The sequence below is a fragment of the Emydura macquarii genome, unplaced genomic scaffold, assembly GCF_026122565.2.
Source record: "Emydura macquarii macquarii isolate MOO-44397 ecotype Brisbane River unplaced genomic scaffold, CSIRO-AGI_Emac_v2 contig_1483, whole genome shotgun sequence".
Taxonomy (NCBI): domain Eukaryota; kingdom Metazoa; phylum Chordata; order Testudines; family Chelidae; genus Emydura; species Emydura macquarii.
In genome coordinates, this window is record NW_027131620.1 from 3,642,251 (window position 1) to 3,665,408 (window position 23,158).

A 23,158-nucleotide genomic window follows, 5' to 3' on the forward strand; every position below is an offset into this window, starting at 1 on the left:
GAAGCGCATCTGGCTGCAAGGTGGGGTGCATGGCCTCTTTGGGGATGTGGAGGAACTCACCCGGGGCCCCATTCGGGGGGGGCTCACAGGGGGGGTTCTGGTGGAGCAGGGGGGGGCCGAACCTTTCGAGGCCCGAGTCAGGAGTCGGCTGCATGGGTGTGTGGAGACCCAGGAGGGGGCAGACTCCAAGCACCAGAGTCCTGACTGGCTGGGTCTCGACTGGTTCCAGAGCCCGGTCCTGGGGGGACTCCGTCCCAGCCATAAAGACCAGGGAGATGTAGGGCTGGGCAAAGGGCAGCAGGGAAAAACGGGGCCCTAGTTGTCTGCCAGCTGGAGGGCAGAAGGGAATAGCCAGAGGCCAGAGAAGGGGAGAGCAGAGGGAGGCGATACTGGAACTGGGATTCGTAAGAGACACCAAGAAGCCCGGTGATTTCTCGGCGAGGAGAGAGGCTGGTAGACAGCGAGCCATGCTGGGTACCTCGGGGCACGACGACGTCGGCCAGCCGCACGGTGGGCTGGATGTACTGGTCGAAGGCAGGCTTGACGAACTTGTTGTACTGCTTGATGGCGCCCTCGATGTCCCGGCCGCGCTCGCGGATGTCCCGGCGCAGGCGGCGCACCAGCCGGATGTCCGAGTCGGTGTCGACAAAGATTTTGATGTCGAGAAGCTGGAACGAGACAGAACACGCACGCGGTGGGCTTGGAGCTTCGCGCACGTCGCGCCCCCGCCGCCGTGCTGCCCGGATGGAAGCGGGGCAGGGGGACGGTGCTCCCACCAGACCAGCTATCGCGGAGGGAAAGCCACAGGTGGAGTCTTGCTCAGCCAAGCCAGGAGATCCGTGAGCAGATCCCTGATCCCTCTGTTGTCGTCGCAGAGCAGACGGCCAGGTTCAAGCCCCTGGAAATCACCCATTTGGACGTCACCGGGGTTCAACAGCCTTGGGAACGGCAGCAGGGGAACTAAGATATACCAGGGCAACATGCCTGGAGTCCTGTGCAAAAAGCCTGTCTCAGCATGACAGAGGAACAGACCCCCCCAGCACCAACCTCACCCGGCAGAAGGGAATCCATCGTGCTATCATTCTGTTCTAGCTGGCATGCTAAAAACAGTAGCGTAATTGCACTAGTGCCTGGCGGCCTGGACCAGCCATGCTGAGCAAAAACCCTCCTGACCCCCGGGGAGGCTAGCCCGTCCCGCCACCCTCTGCTGCCCGCTCCGCCCCAGCTGCGCTATCTGTACCATGCTAGCTCGACGAGCGCTAAGCAAGTGAGCTGGGAATCACATCCCCAGCTCCAAGTGACATGCACCCAGCTGACCACTGGATGTCGTCATTGCTCCAGACGAGCAGAACACCAGCCTGCATTCAACAATAAAGGAAAGCTTTCAGAGTCAGTCCGGCCAAACTGCTCAGGCTTGTCCACAGCCTGGCCTCGCACGTTACGTTTTTCATTGATTGCGTTAGTGCTCGGAAAAAAACCAAGACACTCGCAGCACTGGCAAGGACCAGATAAGCTTGCACTTGCTGGACAAGCTCATCCCAGCAAAGGAACCGCATGTAGGTACAGCACCCTTTGCTCTTCTAGTCAGGCAGAGGCCAGCAGCATGGAATTGTGCCAAATTGGGTGGTATTTGCATGTGAAGGACAATTGCCACCAGGAACTAGATTGCAGCCACTAAACTCATTGCACTTGGTACCAAATCACCCACCTCCACATCTCTACGGCTGGGGCATTAGCCTGTGATTCTTCCAACGTCCCTCAAGTTGGCTGTGTAACCGTTAGCAGCTCAGACCCTACAGTAAACTCCCACAGCAATACCCCCGGTGAAAGATTCATCTCCCTGGCCCCAGACATCAGAGCCCATTAGGGGAAAAATTCCATCTTCCCTTTGTAACTGCATTGTGTGTGTGGATGGAGGGCAGGAGGTGGGAACGTGTATGGCCAGGAACGTTCCCCTGCAGCCCATCATCCTTCTGAAGGACCTTCCTCACCTTCAGAAGCTCCTTATCCGCAAAAGCCATGATGCCTTCAAAGATAATCACGTTGGCACCGTACAGAGTTTTCTGGGAAGAAGAGAAAGAAAACCCGGTCAAAGCAAATGCAGTTAGACAGAGACCGAGAGGAGGAAAATGCTCCACAGGAGGAAGAGATGATAAAGGAATGTGACGTTCAGCATAACAGGAAGGACTTGAATGCCTGGGACTCCCATTGCTGGGTCCCAAAGAGTGGGCACTGGAAAAGTGCTGCTGGGATACTGGGCACGACAAGGGCAACCCCCTTACAGGAGAAGCTGCAACGGAAAAGGCCAGGCTCCGAACTATATGGCAGGGTCCAGCCCTTGAAGAGACACCATCCCCAGAGAGAAGATGCAGCAGATAGAGAGCGGCGCTGATCTTCCGCACATTTCTAGGGAAGGGACGAGGCTGCCGTGTTCCTTGGAAATTGATCTCCAAGCCAAGGAGGAAGGGAAGTCCTCAGCCTGGCTGGGGATTGAACAAGCCCGTTACGGAGGAGGGCTCTTCTAAAGACCAGTCCCGAGACAACGCACTTGGACTGCTCCCACTGAAGAGACGGACTTTTCATTTCTCGCTCCCTGCGCGGGGAAATCTCACACACACTCAGAGCCTTTCCACGTAACACCTCTGCCCCCGCCCGCCCTCCTCAGGACTGTATGCTACAGAAACTGGATCGAATCCCCTTCAGACCTTCTCCGCGCTATTCCTTACATCGATGGCAGGGGTCAGGGTTGCATGGTCTACCGCTCTCCCTGCTGTAATGAATGGAGAGACAAGTACTCACACACGCCTGGGCGGCTGGGACTAGAGGCCTGCTCTGTCCACTCCAAAACCACTGGCTCCTACCACTTCAGCTAACGGGGCACTCCCTCTGCTGCTAGTAGCAGTAGGTCCTTTATCCTTTGTCTGCCAGCCACTAGATGACAGCTTCCCTCCCTCAGACGCACCAAGCCAGCCCATTACACTGCCACTGCTGGGTTCCTACCAGGCCACAATCGGCAGCAGAAACAGACACCAGCCTTTCCACTGGCAACGCGACACCCCCCCCCCCGGCTGGGATTTGGGTTTTCCGTCTATGGGGTTTGAAAGGCATGGGACTTTCTGTCTAGAGATGCAGGTGCATTACCCCCTTCCCATCTCAGCACAGCCCCTCCCCCTCCCGAGCCGCTCCCCTCCCCCCTCATCCTGATATGCCCACGGGTCCCGCCAGCCCCTGGGCGCCCCCTTACCCATTCCTTCTTCCGGCTGTGGGTGGTGAAGTCGTAGATGGGGATCTTCACGCTCTTGCCTTGCTTGAGTTTCTTCAGGGTGTAGATGATCAAGTCGAAGTCGAAGGCGTCGGGGTGGTCGAAGTTGAAGTCGTTGCTGGCGGCCTGCTCCTGCTGCTGCTTGGTGAGCACCTGCCAGGGACAGACGGGTCATTGCAACACAGTCCAAGCAGCCAGGAGCCACCCTCGCTGGGATACGGGCAGTGCCGCAGCTGTGCGAATGCATAGCCCTGATGCACACGGCAGAATTTCCCTAGAGGCAGGGACTCCCTGGGTCTCTTGCCCTGATAGACGGAAGTAGCTTTGCTCGCAGGCCTGGACTGTGGTGTACGGGTAAGCTGCAGCGGACGAGACAGTGGCCCTTTTATTTCTAGGGAGGAGGAAGGATGGCCTAGTGGTTAGGGTGCCAGCCCGTGGAGAGCTGGGTTCTAATCCGTGCTCCACCACAGCCCTTCCTGAGGGAGGACAGAGGCACAGACGCACCGAGTGCCTTAGTCGCCCATCAGCCACGGTCAAGTGTCTCCGTGCCTCAGTTTCCCCCATGTAAAATGGGGATGACAGTACCCCCTTACCTCCTGGGGCCGTACGAATCTTTAATACATGAAAGACTGAGCGAGGCTCGGGTCCCACAGGAGCGGGGGTTCGAGCGAAACAACGCATTTCATTGACGCCAGCGGATGGGTATAGTTCAGCTAATACAGCTCGGTCCTGACCACGGCTGCTCGCAGGCGGCTGTCCCAAGTTCTGGCCCTGACCAGTGCCACAGGCATCAAGCTGCCATTCAGGGTAAGCGTCTCGAGCAGACACAGAGGCCTGGGGCTCAAGACCCTGGTCCTCTGGTAACCGGGACAGAGGGCTAACACAGGCAGGATTAGCACAAGTTCCAGTGGCACATCACTCCTGACGCAGCCAGGCCACGGACACACTCTCCAAAGACAGACATCTGCCTCCCCCCGGCAAAGGGGCTACTGCAGTTCTGCCGAGCGCTCCGGCACGCCCCGCTCAGCAGGACGGGGAGAGGAGACCGGAGGGCAAAGCCTGGAGGGGGGACAAGCACACCAGAGCCATCCGTGGGGCCCGGCCTGGCAGCTGCTCACCTTGTAGAAAGAGTCCATGGAGAGCAGGACCACCCAGGGGACGTCTAAAGCTTCGATGATCATTCTGGCCACAGTGGTCTTCCCGGAGGCACTGCCCCCTCCCAGGCCTGATGGAAGGACAGAGAGAGAGAGTAGTGGGAAGCCAACGTAGCTGCAGCCCAGCCTCTCTCAGCGAAAGTGGGGCCGGCAGATCTCATAGAATCATAGAGTTGGCAGGGACCTCAGGAGGTATCTAGTCCTACCCCCTGCTCAGAGCAGGGCCAACCTCAGCGCCTGGCTGTGCTCGATGAGTCAGGAGGGAACCTTTGAAAAATCTAACCAACGTTCCTGGCCGTTCACCTAATTAAAAGCGCGACTGCTCCAAATGAACGATCCTGTCATTGCAAGGAGCAGGGGAGGGCGAAGGCTCTGAAGCCCTTCGCAGGAGAATGATCTGGTTCGGAGGAGAACCAGCCTGGAGAAAGTCCTGGTAATGGACACGCAGGACAGCAACAAAGAAAGGCGGCCCACAAGGACGAACGCTCTTTGGTGCGAACAGAGGGGGCATTGCCGACGCTGGACTGGACTGTAGCCCCACCCCTCATCTGTTCTGGCTAGTTGGATGGTCAGCTCTTTGGGGCAGGAAGCATGGCTCACTCCAGGGACACCCAGCAGCCAGTGGCACGGGACCCTGTTCTCCATGGATCCCCGTGTCACACAGATACAAGACCAACAGATGTGTCCAGTGTACCAGTGTCTGTCACTCCGTGACGTACTGGGGCGGGGGGGGGGGGGAGAAAGTGTCCCAAGCTCTAGGGTGCATATGTAGGGGGTCCCTCTGTGACCATGGCCACTGGTGGGTCTGCAGATTCCTCCCCGCCTCCCTTGTGCTCTTGTATTTACACATTCCAAAGCCGGAAGGGATCCTCGTGATCATCTGGCCTGACCTCCTGGAAATCACGGCCAGGGGACCATTCTAGTGCATGGGAGCTTTCAGCTGCTCACGGAGAACAAGGAGGAACCTAAGGGAGCAGCCGCTCAAGTTAGACAAACCAGAGGCACTGATCTGAGAAGCCTGGAAGCCCAAACTTGGGAAACAATCTGGAGTCTCTGGCAGGGCCGCGAGGCAGGAGCCATCTCAGATCTAGGCATGGCTGCAAAAGGGTCCCATGATCGCAGCTACGGCAGCTGCGAGCGATTGCCCGGGCTGCGGGGACACGCCCCGCGCTAGCACGCAGCAAGGAGGCTCTGAAGCCACCCTCCAGATGGTAACGCCCGAGAGGCCCACCCTAGGAAAGCTCCCAGCCGATGCCTTACCGATGACAAAGGCCTCTTTGGACTGCGTCCCGTGCTCGTTGTACCATGGCGGCCGCCCGGCTGTGTAGATCGTCCTTTTGCTCGTCCGCAGCAGGGGCGGCTCGGATTTGCACTGGCTGGTGGTCCGCTTCCGTGGCGGCCTGGCGGCGCCCACCGCAGGGTACAGTCCGTCTAAGGAGTCTGCGCCGCTGGTGCTAGGAGACGGGAAGAGGAAACCTGGTCACCCGGGGCAACGTTCACGACAGGAGCTGAGAGGGCATCGCCTCGAGAGCCGTAGGGGGAGGCCGAAAACAGACGCATTGATCGGGAGAGAGGCCAGAGGGATGAACGATAGACTGTGTTCTCCTGAACCGATCCAGGGGAACGAACACAGCTGGGTTAATGACAAACCCTCCACTCCCAGCCACCGTGTGCCTCAGTTTACCCACGTGTCAAAGAACTTGTCTGCTAGTACCTCGCCCAGGGTGCAGGAAGGGGGAAATTTGCTGGTGACTTCAGCTTCCGAGATGCTGCCCGGTGACAGGGGCCATGCGAGCACCCAGCACGGCGAAGTGCAGCGATGGAGACATTCTCCTCCAGAAAGCGCTCCCAGAAGACGGCAACTTCTGCGTTACCGCTGTGCTAGGGGAAGGACGTCTTTGTTCTTTAGAATCCTGGCCTGAAGCATCCCAGACATTTTTTTTACACGACGGTTGAGTGCAAGCGTGTTTATTAGGCCACATGCTCGCCCTCTCCTTAACACACACCTCTTCAAGCAATCTCTCCTTCCTTCCCCCAACCCCCTTAGGGGCTCCCAGTCTGCCCCCGGCCCTGAACTGCCCCCCGAGTGTCAGCTCATTGACATTCCCTCTCTTCAGGGCAGGGAATGCGTCTCCAGGGTTATAAATTGCTGTGGAAATTCAGTGTTTCAATACGTATTTCATCATCATCATCATCTGCCTTGCAGTAGAACCTAGAGGCCCCACAAGCAGGGACCAGGCCCCTCCCCCCCCCAGTGCCAGGCGCTGTACACACATTGAACAAAAGACAGTCCCCTGCCCCGAAGAGCTTACAGTCCATGTAATAGCAACAAGTGGTGACGCCCTGGGTTAGCAGACACCAGAGCCAGGCCCCTGGGGGAGAAGGAAGTGGGGTCCATGGGGACACACAGAAAAATCACCCATATGAAGGGATCAAAAATAGCCAGACACAGCCAGGAGGACCCCCCCTCTTCTCTCCTCCCCCCGGACAGCAGTCTCCTGTGCGGTGGGTTGTGTTTTTAACCCCTCCATCTGCCCTGCAGCCAGCACGTTTCCAGCCCTTCTGGCATCAGGAGGGAGGTGCAGGCGGCTGCATTACAAGCACACGAGCAGCTGGGGGAGACAGGGCGAGAGGTGGGCGCGTGAGCGTGCCAGGGCTGCGCTGCTAAGCGCCTCCACCTCGTCACCACAGCTGCTGCAGCACACGGCGGGAACCGACCTCCTTTCCCAGCCCTTTCAGCCCGGGCAGCCACGCGGCAGAGGCTCCGAGCGGCGCTGGTGGCGCCCGGCCAGGAGATAAGCTGCAGCCGGTGCTGCCAGGCCAACGTGCCAGGGACCAGATTATTTATATCAGATCCTGCTAACGCTGGCCTCCCTGCTCCTCTCCGCTTCTGAGGCTCGGGGAACAAGCTTTCCCCTGTCTTAAGCAGACGTAAGGGGATAATGACAGCACCAGGCGCTGCTGGGGACTGGGAAGCGGATTTAGCCGCCCCCCCCCCCCCCCCCGTCTCCTGGGTCCCAGTGGAGCAAGACCAGAGCAGGCACGGGAACAGGAGAAGGCGGGGGGCATTGGCTAATTTCAGGAGCCAGCTATTACTCTTTGTTCTCACACCTAGGATCCAAACTATCCCTGAGACACCTGACCCGACAAAAGGGGCAGGGTTCCTCGCAGCCTTCCCCCTGCAGAACCCCCTCCTGCAGGCCATGCCACCTGACACTGCTCTCCGGCACCCCTTGGGAAACCCATCCTCGAGGACAGCTGTGGAGCCGACCTCAGAGCGAACTGGCAGGCTTCCCGGGCCTTTTGCAGATCAAGATGGGGGCTGCTTTGGTTTTTCAAAAAGCTCCGTTCTAGCTCAAAGAGGAATTATTCGGGGGAAGTCCTACGGCCCGAGTTAAACAGGAGGTAAGCTCAGCTGATCACAACGGTCCCTTCTGGCCTAGGAAAAAAGGGACATGTGGGGAACCCGCAGATCAGAGGAGCATTGAAAGTTGGGTGTTAGTTGGTTTGACTCCCGCTTCCCTTTTGTCTTGGAACACCATTCTGCTGCAAGACAAACCTGCCGTGGAGCCGCCCAGGTCGGTTAGTGGGACACAGAAGGAACTGGAGACAAAGGCGCTTTGGACATACAGCATCTCACCCCCACCCCGCTTCTGACCCCAAAAGATTTGCTAACGGGGCTGAAGGCTTCGGTGACAACACATGCCATTGCGGGGAAACTTCCAAGGCACAAAAGGCATGCAGAGGAACTCAACATGAGGGAAATCTGGGGGTCCCCCTCCCCTCGCTACGTTCACTGTGTTGGGGGACCCCCCCACTGATCTCCCTGCAGCAGGATTTCAATAACATCATATTTCTATGTCACTCTCTCTTTAAGAAGCACCACAGCAAAGATGGAGAGCAGGGGTGAGGGAAAAGGTGTGTGTTTGCAGACAGGATGATCTTTAAGAGTCAAGTCTGAAATTCCAAGCGAGTTCAGAGAGGCAGCAGAGAGTCACACGGGCTCCTGGAAGTTTGGTGCTGGGCCTGGGACAGCCCCCAAACAGCTCCAAACCCTTTTGGAAAGGGAGACCTGGTCTCTGACCAGCTCCGGCTGTAACCTTTCAAGCCCTCCTCGAGAGACTCAGCTGCAGCAACGACAGGCAGCCTGCCAAGCGATTAGAGAGATCATCCACCCGGCCAGGCCTTTAGCAACACACCGGCCTCCATCGCCCAGCGAAGCACCCACTCACATGGTCGCAGAGGAGATCGGTACGCGCAGTCACTTGGCGTTCACCGAGCCCACAGTACGTACGCGTCCGCAGCCTGCACGGCACTGTCTGGCATTGCTTGTGACCGTCGGGATAATTTTTTTCTTTCCTGTTGACTTGACGGCCTTTCTCCAAATTACCTTTGGGTTTTTTTCCCCACCGAGCAAACACCGATTCCCCTCCACCTCCCGCTCCCCTAAGTCTGAACTGAGCACAAACTGAACCACCTTGCCTTTAACAACTTCGACTTCATCCTGACCGGAACAGCGCGGCCCCAGCAGCACCGAGTGTGACAGTCGGGTTCTGGTGGACAGGGCCATGATAACCGCTGCAGAGCCAACAGGAGCAGCACGGTCCTTTGAGTCCAACACCAAGGGACTGGCCTGGGTTTCTTTATTTTTCTTGGTTACCCAATGCTAAGTTTTGATAGGGGTTTTTTTTAAAAGCTTTTTCTCCCAACCTGCTCATAACAATTTGAAATTGGGTCAAAGTTTGGTCTGAAAACCACTCAGCAAAAGTACAAATGCAAGTTTAAATGTTTGCACCAGCTACACAGGACAAACAGTGAAGAGGCGTACATCTTGGTGCCTTAGCTAGAAGGAGACTGGGCTGGTGGGTAAGGCAAAGGACTGGGAATCAAGCAACCCAGGTTCCAAACCCAGTTCTGGCACAGACTCCCTGCAGGACCTTGAGCAACTCACCCGACCTTTCTGGGCCTCACATGAGAGTTGCCCGTCTGTTTAGGCCACCTCCCCACAGAGTGAATGATGTGGGCAGCCCCTGCCTCTCTTTTACTTCAGTGGCATTTCATCCAGACGCAGGGGTCTGCCCACACGGATCGCGGCCTTAGACTGTAAATGCTTTGGCACAGGAACCGTCTTTTCCAGCGCACACATACAGCGCCTAGCACAACAGAGCCGCCATCGTGCCCGGGGCCTCCAGAAACGTCCGTCACAGATAACTGAACACTGTGATCACAAAACAGGTGAGGCCGACAGGGAAAGTCCTCTGGCCTATATCAACTAACCGAGATCAAAAGGGCTCCTTCCAGCCCCCAGCGTGTGGGAAAAGCAGACAGACAGACAGACCGACCCTCAGGGGCTCTGTGGCAGCAGTTCACTGACGCCCGCTATTCCCAGAGCACTGCTGACCCCAGGAGGATGCCGGTGTGTAAACAAAGACGTTCCAGCTCGAGGAAAGCAAAGATGACAAAGACGCAATTGTTATTTACCGGGGGGAAGGAGGGGGATGTTGTTTCATCTCCCTTCCAGACTCAGCTCTCCAGCAGGTGGGCACTGACTGCTCAACAGCGGCTCCGTGAATTTTACCAGCGGAGAACACGGGAGCTGTGTCTAACAGAGCCCTTCTCGCGCTGGTTTTCCAAGCTGCATCAGAGCCACGGTTGTGAGCCGGAGTCCGAGTGGGCGACTTCCAGCTGGGCTGCTCGCCTTGCTGGGCAGGCTGGGGTTGTAGGTAGTAGTAAGTTCAGCAGGGCAGGGACTGTCTCATACTCAGGGGTGGTGTTTTTCCTGGGGGGGGGCCCTCCAGCAAAGCTCAGTTCCGGGGGCCCCTGCCAGGGACCTCGCACGTCCAGCATGGGTGAGATCATGCTGTGAGGAGAACGCTGGATCTGGTTTTCAGGGGGCCCTTCGCTGCCTTGGGAGCCCTGCAATTGCACGGGTCGCAGGTGCCTAATGCCACAACTGCTCCAATTTTCCCAGGTCATTAGGAGCCCAGTACAGTGGATCCCATCCTGACGGGACCCTCTACGTGCCACTGTACTACAAACAGGAGCCAGGGTCGCTCAAGCTCTGCTTGGCCTCTGCCTTTGGATCGGGCAGCTACAGCAGACCCAGATTTTCAGTCGTGGCCTCTAATTTGGAATGTCCAACATGAGACTCCAACAGGCTGATTTTCCCCAAGGGGCTGAGTTCTCGCAGCTCCCACTAACTTCAACTGGTGGTGCATGGACTCAGCGCCTCTGAAAATCTCACCCCAGGAGGCTCAAGTTTTGCCCAGAATTAGAAACTACACTTGAAAGTCTAAACCTCCGTTTTCTTGTGCCTCCATTTCCCCATCTAACACACACACACACACACACACACACACACACACACACACACACACACTCCGCCATGCAGCCATCTCCCAGGGTGCTGTGCTGATTAACATTTGTACAGCACTTGTGAAGTACCATGTGCCTACAGCAATCCCCACTAGTTACACAGCGGTTCCACCAATGATGTCCGTTCATGGACCCCCCCGGGACCTTTTCTAATGTCCGTTGCCATGGAATGCATAAAAACGAGCAAGGGAAAAGATGACTTAGAAATTTCCATTCATGAGAAGCAGAAGCCTCATCTTGAAGGGTCCCCGTGGGAGAACGCTTCTTGGCTCCAGCAGAGCAGTTTCATCCTATTCCAAGGGTTCATTTGTAATTTGCTATATATTTTTGCCTCCAAGTACTCTTGTAGTTTAACACAAGTCCATAATCCATGTATTAAATGAACATATGTTGTTTATTTGTTTCAGCTGTTTTGGAGTCCAATAAAGATCATGAAACAGAAAAACTAACGTTGCGCTTCAGTATTTTTTACTGCTGTGTTTTATTGCTATATTTTCTGAGAGTGCACCAGAATTCTCCCTTTCTTCCAATGCAAGGGCAGTTCCCAGATATATTTCGTAGACAGTTTTGTTTTTTGGTTGGTTCCAATTTCTTTTTTAGTTCACAACATCAATGATCAATTGCTTATAATGCAACCTTTCCTACTTAGACAGTAAGGGTTTTTCAGGAGGGACGGTGTTCCTATGTGTGTACAGCATTTAAACAGAATCATAATTATTTGTCTTGTCCTCATGCCTAGAAACCCTAGTCAAAGAACAAGAGTCCACTGTGCTAGGTGCTGTACGAACACGGAATAAAAGATGGTTCCCTGCCTCAAAGAGCCAATAATCTAAGTGGGGCCCTGATCTCAGTTGGCACCAAGCCTGGGCATTTAGCACACACAACCCCGCCCCCTTAGCCAAAGGGGCTACAGCCAGTTCTGTGTTAACGGCCCAAGGCCATAGTGATCGGTATTTATAAAAAGAAAATTTGTATTTTGCACTAGGAAGAAGAAATTGGGCCTTGAGGTTTCCGGAGAGATTTAAAGATCGCTTGTGACAGCTATGTTGCTGGATTTCTAGTGCCTGAAGTTGGAATTACAAGGAGGAGGCCATACCAAAGGACTGTCCGATCAAGGGGGCACGCTAGCATTGCTCTGGATGCTTTGTGGGGTTGGGCAGGTTGTCACGAAGCATTTCAACCCCTCTGGGGCACTAGAGCATCGTTCGGTTCTAAAAGACGTCGACTGTGGTCTCTGTGGGTCCCACACCTGGCACAACAGGGTCCTGCTCCGTGACTGGGGCTCTGGCGCAATGCACTTAACAAAGAACGAACACCACAATGCGATCTGCCCCAGAACTGCTTGCCACGCTGTAGATTTTGAAATAGGCACGAAGAGACGCCAGTTGGCTCAGTAATGACTATGAAAAGCCCAGCGTTAATGCCACCTACTCCACGGTAGGTAGTATCGGGTGGGACAGGGAGACTGAATTTCCAGTCAAAAGACACAGCGTCATTTCAGCACAAAAATGCTACAAGAGTCCAGTAGGAGAGGGCTTTGTGCCTCCCGAACATATTTTGGTATGGCGTAGTGGGGCCGAGTGGCTCACGCACTGGCTTGGGACTCGGGAGATCTGGGATCTCTTCCTGGCTTGGCCACTGGCCTGCTGGGAGACCTTGGACAAGTCATTTCCTCTCTCCATGCTTCACGTTCCCCATCTGTAAAATGGGGATATTGACACTGACCCGCTTTGTCAAGCGCTTTGAGATCTATGAAGAGACGAACTAGGTATTAATAGCATTAAATTATTATTTGCTGCTTGGTAGAGAGAGAAGTTTCCTCTCTTTCCATGCTGCCCCGTACCCCATCCCCTCCCATTCAGAGACAAAGTGGTTCTGGATAATCCAGGGAAATATTATTTCAGGTTTTAACATTAAACTTGACCGGATGAAGGATAGACACATTCTGGCTGCATAGCCTTGGACGCCCATTACAACACTCTCCCATCCCACAAAAATCTGCAGATTCTTCCTGATTCTCAACCACGTTCCTTCTTCCAAATAGCACTCCAGGTGACATCCTACCCACGTAACCCCTCTGGCACAGACGGGGGCGTGTAGCAAGCCCCAGAGATATTTCCTGTTTCTTTACCAGCATGAAACACCACGATGCAATTCATTCACCAGTACCCCACAAAGCTGTCTGTCAATCTTGGAGAGTAAATCAGCCGCACACCTGTTGGGGATTGATTTGTTAGCCCCGGTCTCTCTGCTGCAAGATGGGAATTAGTTGTGCAGATTAATATTGGTACAAGTTAAGGCAGCTTTTCTTTGTCACTCATAATAATTTATCCATCAAACGGGGGTAGAGGAGAAGGATGCTTCTAATTTTAGTTCAGACTTTGCCCCTGGTCTCAGGCAGTCCTGGGAATGCCTGGTTTTAAAGTTTAGTTCCTTCTGTCCAAATGCATTCTGTGCTCCAAACTGCCATCAATTAGCTTTACGACCAACGTGTGTTCGCGTGGCACCGTGGACCAGGTGGGTTGAGAGATCAAAGAGAAGAACCCACTCCTAGGGCTGGACCATCTAAAAATGCAGCCGGTTTCGTTTTCAGTAGGGAACAGAGTTCAGACACTTCCCAAACAGCCCAGCCCTGAAACACTAAATCACAATTCCTCCTTCCCCCAAACAGCAAGGAAAGGGAAAGTGCCTGACCTTGGATCTAAGGCCAGTGAATTAAAGGGGAGCCCACCCCTCCCAGACCCACTCTCTGTGTCTGCAATATGCTAACTCCACCCTAACCACTCATCCAAACTCTCTTCCCGGCTACTTCCCTCACCCCCAACCAACAGCCCCCCCGAAACCCTGCAGCAGAAGCTGTTCCGCACCGCTTTCGTCCTGTCCCCTGCGGGAAGCTGATCTTTCTCCCAGCTGCCGTGTCCTATTTCCCAGCCCTCTGACAAACAGCCATGGAGCTTTCGGGTCCGGAGGAGCTAAGAATTCATTCTCAGGCAAACAGACATTTAAAAATTAAAAAAAAGCAAGCAAACCAGGACACTCACCTGTCTTCAGCCCCGAGGGCCCAGCAGCCAGATATCCTGACACCCCCATACATTGGCGGGCTGCTCATGAGGGCGGGGGTGTGTATTTTCTGGCTTGCCATCACATCACTGCCTGGAAGGCAGTGACATCATGACAGGGCTGCCGTGTGAATGAAGCCCTCTGGAGGAACGACACCAACACAGTCAGGCAGGGGGTTATTCCCTAACCACCGAGAGCCACCTGGGGCTGGAGGAAGGGTTGCAGAGACTCGGCTTCTCAGCCCAAGCAGCCTGGGGTGCTAGCGAAGGTCTGGGCAAGGAAGACACAACAAGGCAAGAAAAAGCAAGCAGCGGGTCCTGGAGTGGCCAACGCGCCTAGAAGAGGAGAGCTTATCCTAGAGATTATGATCATTACCTGATATTAATAGCACTGACTTTGTTTTAAAAAAAAAAAAAAAAAAAAAGGCAGCAGCAGCAGCACCTCCTCCTCTTGGCCCCCCCTACCCCCAGACAGACAGACAGACAGGCCAGGTGGGACAGAGGGCTCACTCACCTGCTTCTGACATTCAGAGTCCTGGCTCACTGGGGGAAGCAGAGAGGATGGCCCTGCGGTCGGGGTAAATCAGGGGCAGTCTCATGGACTGCTCCATCCCAGCAATTGTAGCTGCATTTGGATAAAGAGACATGCAGCTGGGGGGTGGGGGGGGTGGCTGGGGGAAATGCAGCTGGGGGGTGGGGTGGGGTGCGGTGCAGGGGGACACAGCTGGGGAGGAAAATCGGAGCGCTTAAGAATGGATACGAGCGATCAGATTAGCAGGCCCATCCTGTGGCCAGGGCAGATAATCTCCCGCTAGAGAATGTATCAGAAATGAGATTAATACCCAAACGAGAGCCGGGGGGACAGAAGTGATTCTCTCTCTCCTAAGCAGCTGATTGCCAGAAGCTGAGCTGGGGGATGATCATTGCCCCGGGGCTTCCTAGGCAGACCCCAAGTCTGCAGGGGAGGGAGCTAGGAGCCTGGAGCCTCTGGGTTTATAGCTATAAATTCAAATTCACTCCGAAGAGGGAGGTTATGAAGAGCTCCCAGCTCTTGGCCGTGCCTGTTGCTGGAGGTGGATCTGCAGCAGTTCAGCCTCCAGAGCTCTCTCAATATCCCCAGAACCTGGGCCTCAGAATAAACAAGTCCATGAAACTCAACACCCCTGGCCATGGGTAACCACGCAAATAAGACACCCTCCCTCCCGTCCACGAGGCCTCTGCATTCTGCACTCTCAGCCATCCTGTTGCCAGGTGCTTTATGCCCGCCCCGCCATTTCGGCAGCAATTTTCCATCCGCGGCTCCCCTCCCAGCTTAAAACCTCCTCCCGGCGGAGAGAACAAGGGAAGGAGCTGGACGTGGGGAAAGGCAGGGAGCCGGGCAGCGGCATCCATGTGGCTGGGCCTGGGGAAATACCTGACGGCCAGCAGGTGCCAAGGGGCAGCCTAGGCATGAATGAGCAGAGGAAGCCGGGGAATTAGCAAATGAAATGTAGGGAGCGAGGGGAAAGCACGAAGGGGGCAGGATTCAGGGCAAAGGACCAGGGGCAGGCTGGCCCAGTGGAGCTGGCAGGGGATCGGGGGCTAGGAGCAGCAGGGCACAGAACCCGCTGAGCAGCAGGTGTCTGGCACAGCAAAGGGGCTGGTTAAAACCCAGCTGTATGCACCTTCCTGCGGCACACGAGAGCCTGCCTGGCTGTCCGCAGAGCCCAGCTCCAGGGTCGCAGACATACGGGAAGCAAAAGGGACGTTACTCGAACGAAGCCAAAAGACAAGTTTGGGGTAAAAAAAAACCCAACCCCATAATAATTGGGGAACGGCCAGTGACTGTCGCCCCTTACGTGGGCGGCGATTCTGATCCCGATTACGAAGAGGAAATAAGCGTCCCCTGCCACCTCCCAATGCACATTGAGCAGGGCTGGATTCCTCTGGACCGATGGGCCCCGCTCCCCAGGAGGGGATTTCAGAGGAAGTTTTTCCTTTTTGTTTTGCGCCCGTGTCGCCAGCCTCCCATCAGCCCTTTCGAGGCATTTTGTGTTTTACTTTGGGGAACCGAAGTGCTTTGAAAAATTGAGCCCCCGGGTGGTGGGGATGGAGAAGAGGGCAGGGAGGTGTGTTTGGAGAGGAGGGAGGCCAACGGAAGGCCCCAAGCAGGGGGGGCTACTCCTGAGGGGACAGGCACTGAGCGTTTGTTGCAAGTGTGCCAGGAACGTGGGCTTTAAAATGTTCCTGTCCAGCACCTAGCGCACATTGGGGCTTCGATCCTGTTCGGGGCGCTTCGGGCACCAGTGCAATACAGACAACTTTGGTGACCGACCTTTAAAGCAGATCTGGTGCACGACAGGCAGCAGTGCCCTTCTCTGGGCTGGTTTCCTTTCCTGAGGCAGGTACAACACTTTAGGGCTCTGATTTTCAGGAGCCACAACCCCAACCGGTCAACACAGGCTGCCGGCTTGGAAAGCTGAACTTCAGCTGTCTCGGCTGTTTAGACCCTCGGCCGCCTGTTGCGCTGGTCTCTGGAGACAAAGGCCCAAACCCGAAATAAACAGGACCACTCAGGTGAGTAGATGAATGGGATTTTGGGGTGTGGGAATCCTAGTCTAGTACGGCAAACACAGACCATCAGCAGTAATGCACAGCAGCGAGATTAGCAGACGAGAACATTAATCCCAAACATGCATCAAATCACCGGCAAACAAGGCAGAGACAAAAAGAAACTGCCCCAAACTCCTGCTTGAAATAATAGTAGAGCTGCGACACAGTGCCACAAGGAAGGGAATTCAAAGGGGAAGCTGACAACGTGTCCCTAACGCAGGCCAGGTACGGAGCCCTGCCCCCTATATAATGATGTTAATCACACAACCAAGTGTTTTGGCTTCAAAGGAATACAGAGCCCTTTTCCTGCACTGTGATTTTATTTTAACTCCCCCCCTCGTGTGTGTAAAACCCTTTCAGAAGTTTAAAAATAAACTCTTTCCCCAGTGATTTCTATTCTTTCCCATTAAAGAAAAAGGCATAAAAAGTTGGAACCCGCCTCCCCCCACCAATGCTGCATTGTTCTTTACGGGTACACCCTACTGCCCTTTTCCAGCCTTTGTTTCAATGCCCAAACGACGGGGCTTTCACCTATTCTCCTGACAAAGTCTGCTCCGCCACCGAATCCAGTGCCTACTTAGTAAGGCTCAGACTACGTCTCCTTTCTTCATTCTATGTATCTTTTTTCTTTTAAAAATTATGCCAATAACGACATTTTTGATCTAGTTTATTTTTTATCTTCACAAATCGTCCTGGACTCTGAGCAAAAGCTTTTTGGTCACTGTGCCCCCAATCTTACAACAGGATCCATGCGGGCCCCCGTGTCCGCACATGACCGCAGCAGGGGTCCACCCCTATAAATCCAACTCCAGGATTAGGGCCTGGGTGTGAGAACCGGTTTTACTGGCCGCTGCTACGAAGCTAGCATTGGCTCGCACGGCTGGCTCAGAAGAACACATTAAGTCCTGTATGAATGCTGCCTTTTTTTTTTTCCCCCTTCTACTGCACCGCCACGGGAGAGTGGTGGATTTCACACTCCAGAGGCAGAGGGGGAGAGTTTTGGGATCCAAAGGACAGCCCCCGCCAGAATGTAACAATCGTATCTGACTTGGAGCCAGATCTGCAGGTGTCCGGGCCAGATTCTCAGCTGGCGCAAATCGACACCGCTCCATTGACTTTGGTGGAGCGAAGCTGATTTACACCAGGCGACTGGCTGGCCCTCAGGTTTTAGCACGCCTGTCTCTCTCTGTCGCCTTGTCTCAGACATTGATACTATCTGACCGTGAGAAAGCCTCGCTGTCTGGGAGCCCCCCCCTGTAGGTAAGCGCTGTTCTACGGCTTCCTTTCATGCCGTGTTAACTATGAGACTAACCACCACAGACGTACCCTACCCCCGGCACCCGCTCACACTCCTGTCCTGTGTCGACACCAGGGAAGGAGCCACCTTCGATCCTGCTTGTCCAACCCCGCTCTCTCCGGGACAGCCCCATTAGCTGCGGGGTAGCAGAGCAGCTACTGGAGGGCCCAGGGCCAAGCGGCATTTGACACGAATGCACAAAGCACGATGGGCCTCTCCTCCTTAGAGCGGGACGCCCATCTTGGTCTCTGCCCACAGGGGCCTCTGCTCCTGGGTGCGTGCAGATGAGAGGCCTCAGCAGACAATTAAGGTGCCTGGACGAAGCATGCATGTTCAGCGGGCCAGGGGAACTGGCTTCTCCAAAAGAACAGCACAGGGCATGTCGCTGTACTGGCCAGATCTTGTTCTCACGAGGATTCAAGCACCACGAACCGAAGCTCTGTGCCTAGTCTAGCAGTAAGCTGAGACGCCGCAGCTGTGCGCGCAGGACTGATGGGGTAGAGACGCCTCTTCCCTCGCTGTGCCTCCTCTAAGAACAGAAAGGGAGCAGCGTTCCTTCCCCCTGCCCTTCCTGGCCCTCTCCAGCTCCTCAGATCAGCAGCTTCAGCCAAAGACCAGCCGGGAGGAGATTGGAAGTAGCCTTCCGCACTTTCCCTCCGCCATGACTGCCAGAGCGGGGACCGTAACCGTGGCTGGATGCGTGCAGTGCTAATCCGCACCAAGAACGGGGAAAGGGATGTATTCCCATTCTCCGGGTGAGAGGCAGGACACAGCTGCTGGTCCATCCAATCCAGATAACCAGTTGCACAGAAAGAAAACTCTGAGGGTCCAAAGAGTTAAAAAGTTTCCACTTGGATACAACCAACCAGCAGCACATTAATTTGCAGCTAGGGTCAAGTTGAAGGGGATGGCAGTAGCACCCCCTCGTGGTAAACGCCCAAGTATTCAAATACCGCAAGAGAGAGATCAACACTTAACACCACTTCCTTCTATGGCAACACCATTCCACAATGATTAAGCAACTTGAATGCAAAATTCATGCCCAAGGGGGAAAATGCAGAGTCACTACAGTCAGCTGAATCTCACACATCCTCTGTTAATAACTTTGATTATTAAAGCTAAATTCAATTTTAAAATAATGCACTGTTCTCACCGCTGTTTATGACCTGTTCACTTTTGCATTTCTGACAGCTTGAGCAAAGGAAACCATGAGGTCAGTTTAGCTGAAAGCGTCCTACTTGGTTAAAACAGCCGTTGTTATACAACCCAGCGACTTATTAACCTCTCCAGCTATTACTCAGTAAAGTTCTTCCTTCCTCTGTTAAACTCATTGTGTTCACAGTTCCCCATTTTACAGTTGATGAACCTGAAGCACTGAAAGGTTAAGGACATTTTCAACTGCAGGTACCCGAGTCTCTCTTTCCCCCCACGTAAGTGGTCTGTGTATTAGTGACTCAGCTGGAAATCAGTGTGTTCAGCATCTCTGGAGCACCCAAGTTTGGCAAGTTTGGCCTTAGTGACTTGCCCACAGTCACGCTGCACATCACTGACTAATTTGGAACAGAACACAGGGGAAATTTGGACTCCCAGGTGTTTGCTCCAACCACTAGACTGCAGTCACGGGTACACTGAATTTTAGTAAGCATCACTTTGCAACATTTATTATAAATACTCTTTGTAGACACTCATCATAGAGTTCTGAATATTTCACCTGTTGAGCTGATATATTCCATGCATGAGCTCAACCCAAAGAATTTTTGTTTTTGTTTTTTTAAAAAAAGAAAGTTTGAGGAAAAAACATCCACCCATTTTTCAGTTATGTTTTTTCCAAGAGGGCAAATGTTCAGATACCTTCTTTTTGCAGTGTATGATATTTTGAAGGGGTGTGTGCACATATGCAAGAGCACACATGATTTGCAAACAGCTAAACTTTAGTATTTGCCAGAAGGCTAATCCTTACGGCAGTTTAATCTGCTGATCATTTTACAAAACAGCAAGAAAGAAAGCGATTAATTCCTTGGTTTTGTGTATGCAGACTAGAACCCGTTGCTAATGTTGAGATGGGCGAAACTAACACACCACTTTCCTTACAGAAAGAGTTCAATCCAGAGCTTGTTTTCACAGTTTTAAAGATAGCAACAGATAAAGATTTCACATGTGCAGAAAGGTTCCAGCTGTGTTTATAAGCGTCAGCTGAAATACTGACCTCTCTGAAGCCAATGAGTATTTTGCCATTGACTTCAGTGGGGCCAGAATTTCACCCCAGACGAACAAACTGCAGGTTTTATAACTCTTGCAAGAGCAAGCTGTGATTCTTACACTGGTCACCCCTAAATATTACCAGTTTAGATCTGTGAGTACTGCACTATTCCCCAGCGAGCGCGGGGCACATCACGCTACCATTCACAAGGTAAAACTGCACAGTTCTGAATGGTGACCACTGCCCAAAGCGTGAAGTCAACCTAGGCCTCCACTGGACTCACCGAAGTCCTTTGGAGTGTCAGACTGAGAGCAGGGCTAGAACTTGGATCTCTTGTGTTAGCCCCAGATACCGGAGTTGAAGAAGAATTTCTTTTATCAGCACAGGACCTCTGACACACAGCTGAGCAATTCTGATTCACTCCAGCCCAGGGCAGTGGAAACACAAACACACCAGTCAGTTCGTTAGAATTCATAGGTCTATACACACGAGTGTATTTCCACCCCATACAGCCCGCCCACCGCACCTGTACTTAGCACTTTTCATCCTGAAGGATCCCCATGCACTTGCCACTTGCTCTCTCCACCCTGCCCCCACTGAAATGCAGCCAGCTCTGGGGAGGAGGGGGCCTAGCAAGTGCACAGCACCTTGCAAGGCAGAGAAGCACGGGAAAGATCTGACGAGCACGCAGGGGCAAATCCTGCCCCCCGCAGGCGTGCCAAGGGGGAGGGGGGGGGGATAGTTAATGGCCATGCAGAAGAGACAGGTCCACGGCTCTCCGGGGCTCCCCGGAGTCCTCCACCAGAGCAAGCTGCAGCGGCCCAGGGGATGCATCTTGAAGCCATCCTCTTGGAGAGCTTGCCCTGCATTGCCCAGGCACTCCAGCCCTACCCCCCCTTCCCTGCCAAGGGCACCCCACAGAAACAAACAGGCCACAGGAGCACCCACCCCCTGCACCCCAGAGAGCCCCCCCTGGGCAGCCCCCCCCGGGCAGTGCGCCCTGTTACCTGCCATCTGTCGGAGCGCCTCTCTCCTCCTTCACTCCCTCGCCCCCTCCGCCCCCAGCTGCTGCAGCCATTGCGCTCCTCGCTCGATCAGCTGCCGGGCCGGGGCGGGGCGGGGCGAGGAACGCTCGCTCCCCCCCCCTCCCGCCCGCGAGGCTTCATGGGAGTTGTAGTTCACAGGCGGGAGTGAAGGCGCTAGTTCCAAAGGCGAGGCACCCAGGGGCGGACTACAACGAGCCGGAAGGGTGGGGGGGATCCCTTTGCATCATGGGAGTTGTAGTTTTTATTTGTGCAGGGGGAGCAGGGAAAGGAAACTGAAAGGGTGGCTGGCTGGGCTGGAGGTCACATGGTGGCGGGGAGGGGGGGTGCAGAGGTTAGGGAGCCACTGAGCCCTCGTCCAGTTGGAGGTATGGCCACTGATCGTAACCCCTGCTGGCCACACAAAGCCCCCTGGTTGGCTGAAATGTCAAAAGAGCGTGCAAAGGACCAGAGCCATTCCCCCCTTCCCCAAGTTTGCAAAATGCCGGAGCCACAGGCCTTCAAGATACTAGAGCTGGTGGACACCAGGCCTGCAAAACACTAGCGCTCGCTCATCGTGAGCCTTCGAAGTAGTGGACGTGGCGCCTGCTCAATGCTGGAGCCATAGAACTTTATGCCGAGTCCGAAGTCAGGGACCAGGTTCTGTTGCAAAGGGGAAACGGGGAGATTTCCCAGACTCGTGTGTGGGAGTTAAAAGGCTTCAGTGGAAGGCTGCAAATTCCGTCTCCGCTGACAGAGACTTTAAAACCGGCCTTAACAGTAATCAGCGGTGAGCTTCCCTCCCAAAAGGGGTGAGACATGGCAGGTCTGTGCAGCGAGTCCTATTAAGTCCCATGAGCTGGGTATATTCTTAGACTATTGTGTGTGACCAGTGGTGGGGTTAGGAGCAAAGGGTTACTGTATTATTAAATTAAGCAGCAGAATTTGGGATCCATTCTGAGATGTCATAGATTTTTAAAGCCAGAAGGGGCCATTATGATGATCTTGTCTGATCTCAGGCCATAGAATTTCACTGAGTAATTCCTCCTTCAAGCCTACGACTGACCCCAGCACTCTTCAGGCTCATGGAGAAATGATGCAGACACTAGCTATCATAACTGAATAGTAGATGGTAGATAATGAGGTCACTGATTGTTTGGAAGCTTTGATCCCGCAAGGAATTCTGCGTGTGTTTAACTGTACGCCCCCGGAGCGATCCTATTACCGACTGTGCATAGAACTAGGCGTGTGTCTTTGTGGGCTCAGGGCATTAGATTTCTCTTTCCATGATCGCAAAGGTTGCTGGAATGCTTTTGCCAACAGTTGTAAACCTGAATGAATGTGACTCAAGACTCAAAAAGGACAAGAAAATACTGGAACAGGAAAGAATGCAAAAGGGGAAAATGTCTCTTTGACAGCAACATGGCTGTGCCATCCACACAGCAAAGATTGCTTTGCTTCTGTGACTAGGCAGTTCCTAAAAAAAGAAATTCTCCTCCTGGCCTAATGCAGGAGCAAGAAAACCCTTGGGTTCCCTTCTCCAATGCGCTTGAACAGAAAATAGTGATTATAACGTCATCCATCCCCTAAAACACAAACACTGTTATCCAAGGCTGAGAGAACAGACAAGAGCACCTGCTTCTCCCCTTCGCACCAGCACTAGTACAGCTGTTGGCTGAGTCATTAATAGCAGCAGTCACAGAAAGGGTTAAAGGAGAGATGTGTGCAAATGCTGATAAATTCAGAAAGGGATTGGCTCAGCAATGCAAACTTCACGGGGGCTGCTGATCCCATTCGGCCTTTGCTTACCCATGGCATAATTCTGCACATTCTTGGCCTTTTGCATTCTTGGGCTGCCTCAACTCATCAAGTCTTAAGTGAATTATTGACCCTTTGCAGATACTTGAGAAGGCAGAAGTGCCATCTCCCTTATTCACGGGAGGGCTGCCTAGCCTCTTACTCACCAAGGTGAATTGCACGTGGTGCAATGGAATTGGCACAATATATATATATTTATTTAGATTCATTTAGATTATATGTAGCTCTGAGCTACAGCCCCATTGAACTCCTGGGATTGCACAGGGTGTAATTCATGATATCTTGTGTTTTGGCAGGGGTAAGGGGAGTAGGGGAAAAGGCAGATGCAGAAAATCCCCCAGCTTGCTTTACATGTTCCTAATCTCCCTGTCAAAGAGGG

General features: G+C 53.9%; 1 protein-coding gene across 3 annotated transcripts in view; it reads right to left on the reverse strand.

The window, feature by feature from the left end:
- UCKL1 (uridine-cytidine kinase 1 like 1) overlaps positions 1–21,059 on the reverse strand; it is a 37,398-nt gene extending 16,339 nt beyond the window's left edge. For 2 of the 3 annotated variants that reach the window (XM_067554068.1, XM_067554069.1), the window contains exons 1-6: positions 13,833–14,215; positions 5,677–5,870; positions 4,381–4,487; positions 3,245–3,415; positions 1,992–2,063; positions 479–668 (exon numbers count right to left, since the gene is read on the reverse strand). In XM_067554068.1, coding sequence (XP_067410169.1) covers positions 479–668; positions 1,992–2,063; positions 3,245–3,415; positions 4,381–4,487; positions 5,677–5,870; positions 13,833–13,933 — 835 coding nt within the window. In that variant the 5' untranslated portion in view covers positions 13,934–14,215. Of the gene's footprint in view, positions 1–478; positions 669–1,991; positions 2,064–3,244; positions 3,416–4,380; positions 4,488–5,676; positions 5,871–13,832; positions 14,216–20,946 lie in introns of those variants that run through there. The other variant, XM_067554070.1, reaches the window with a different exon arrangement.
- Positions 21,060–23,158: the final 2,099 nt, after the last annotated feature.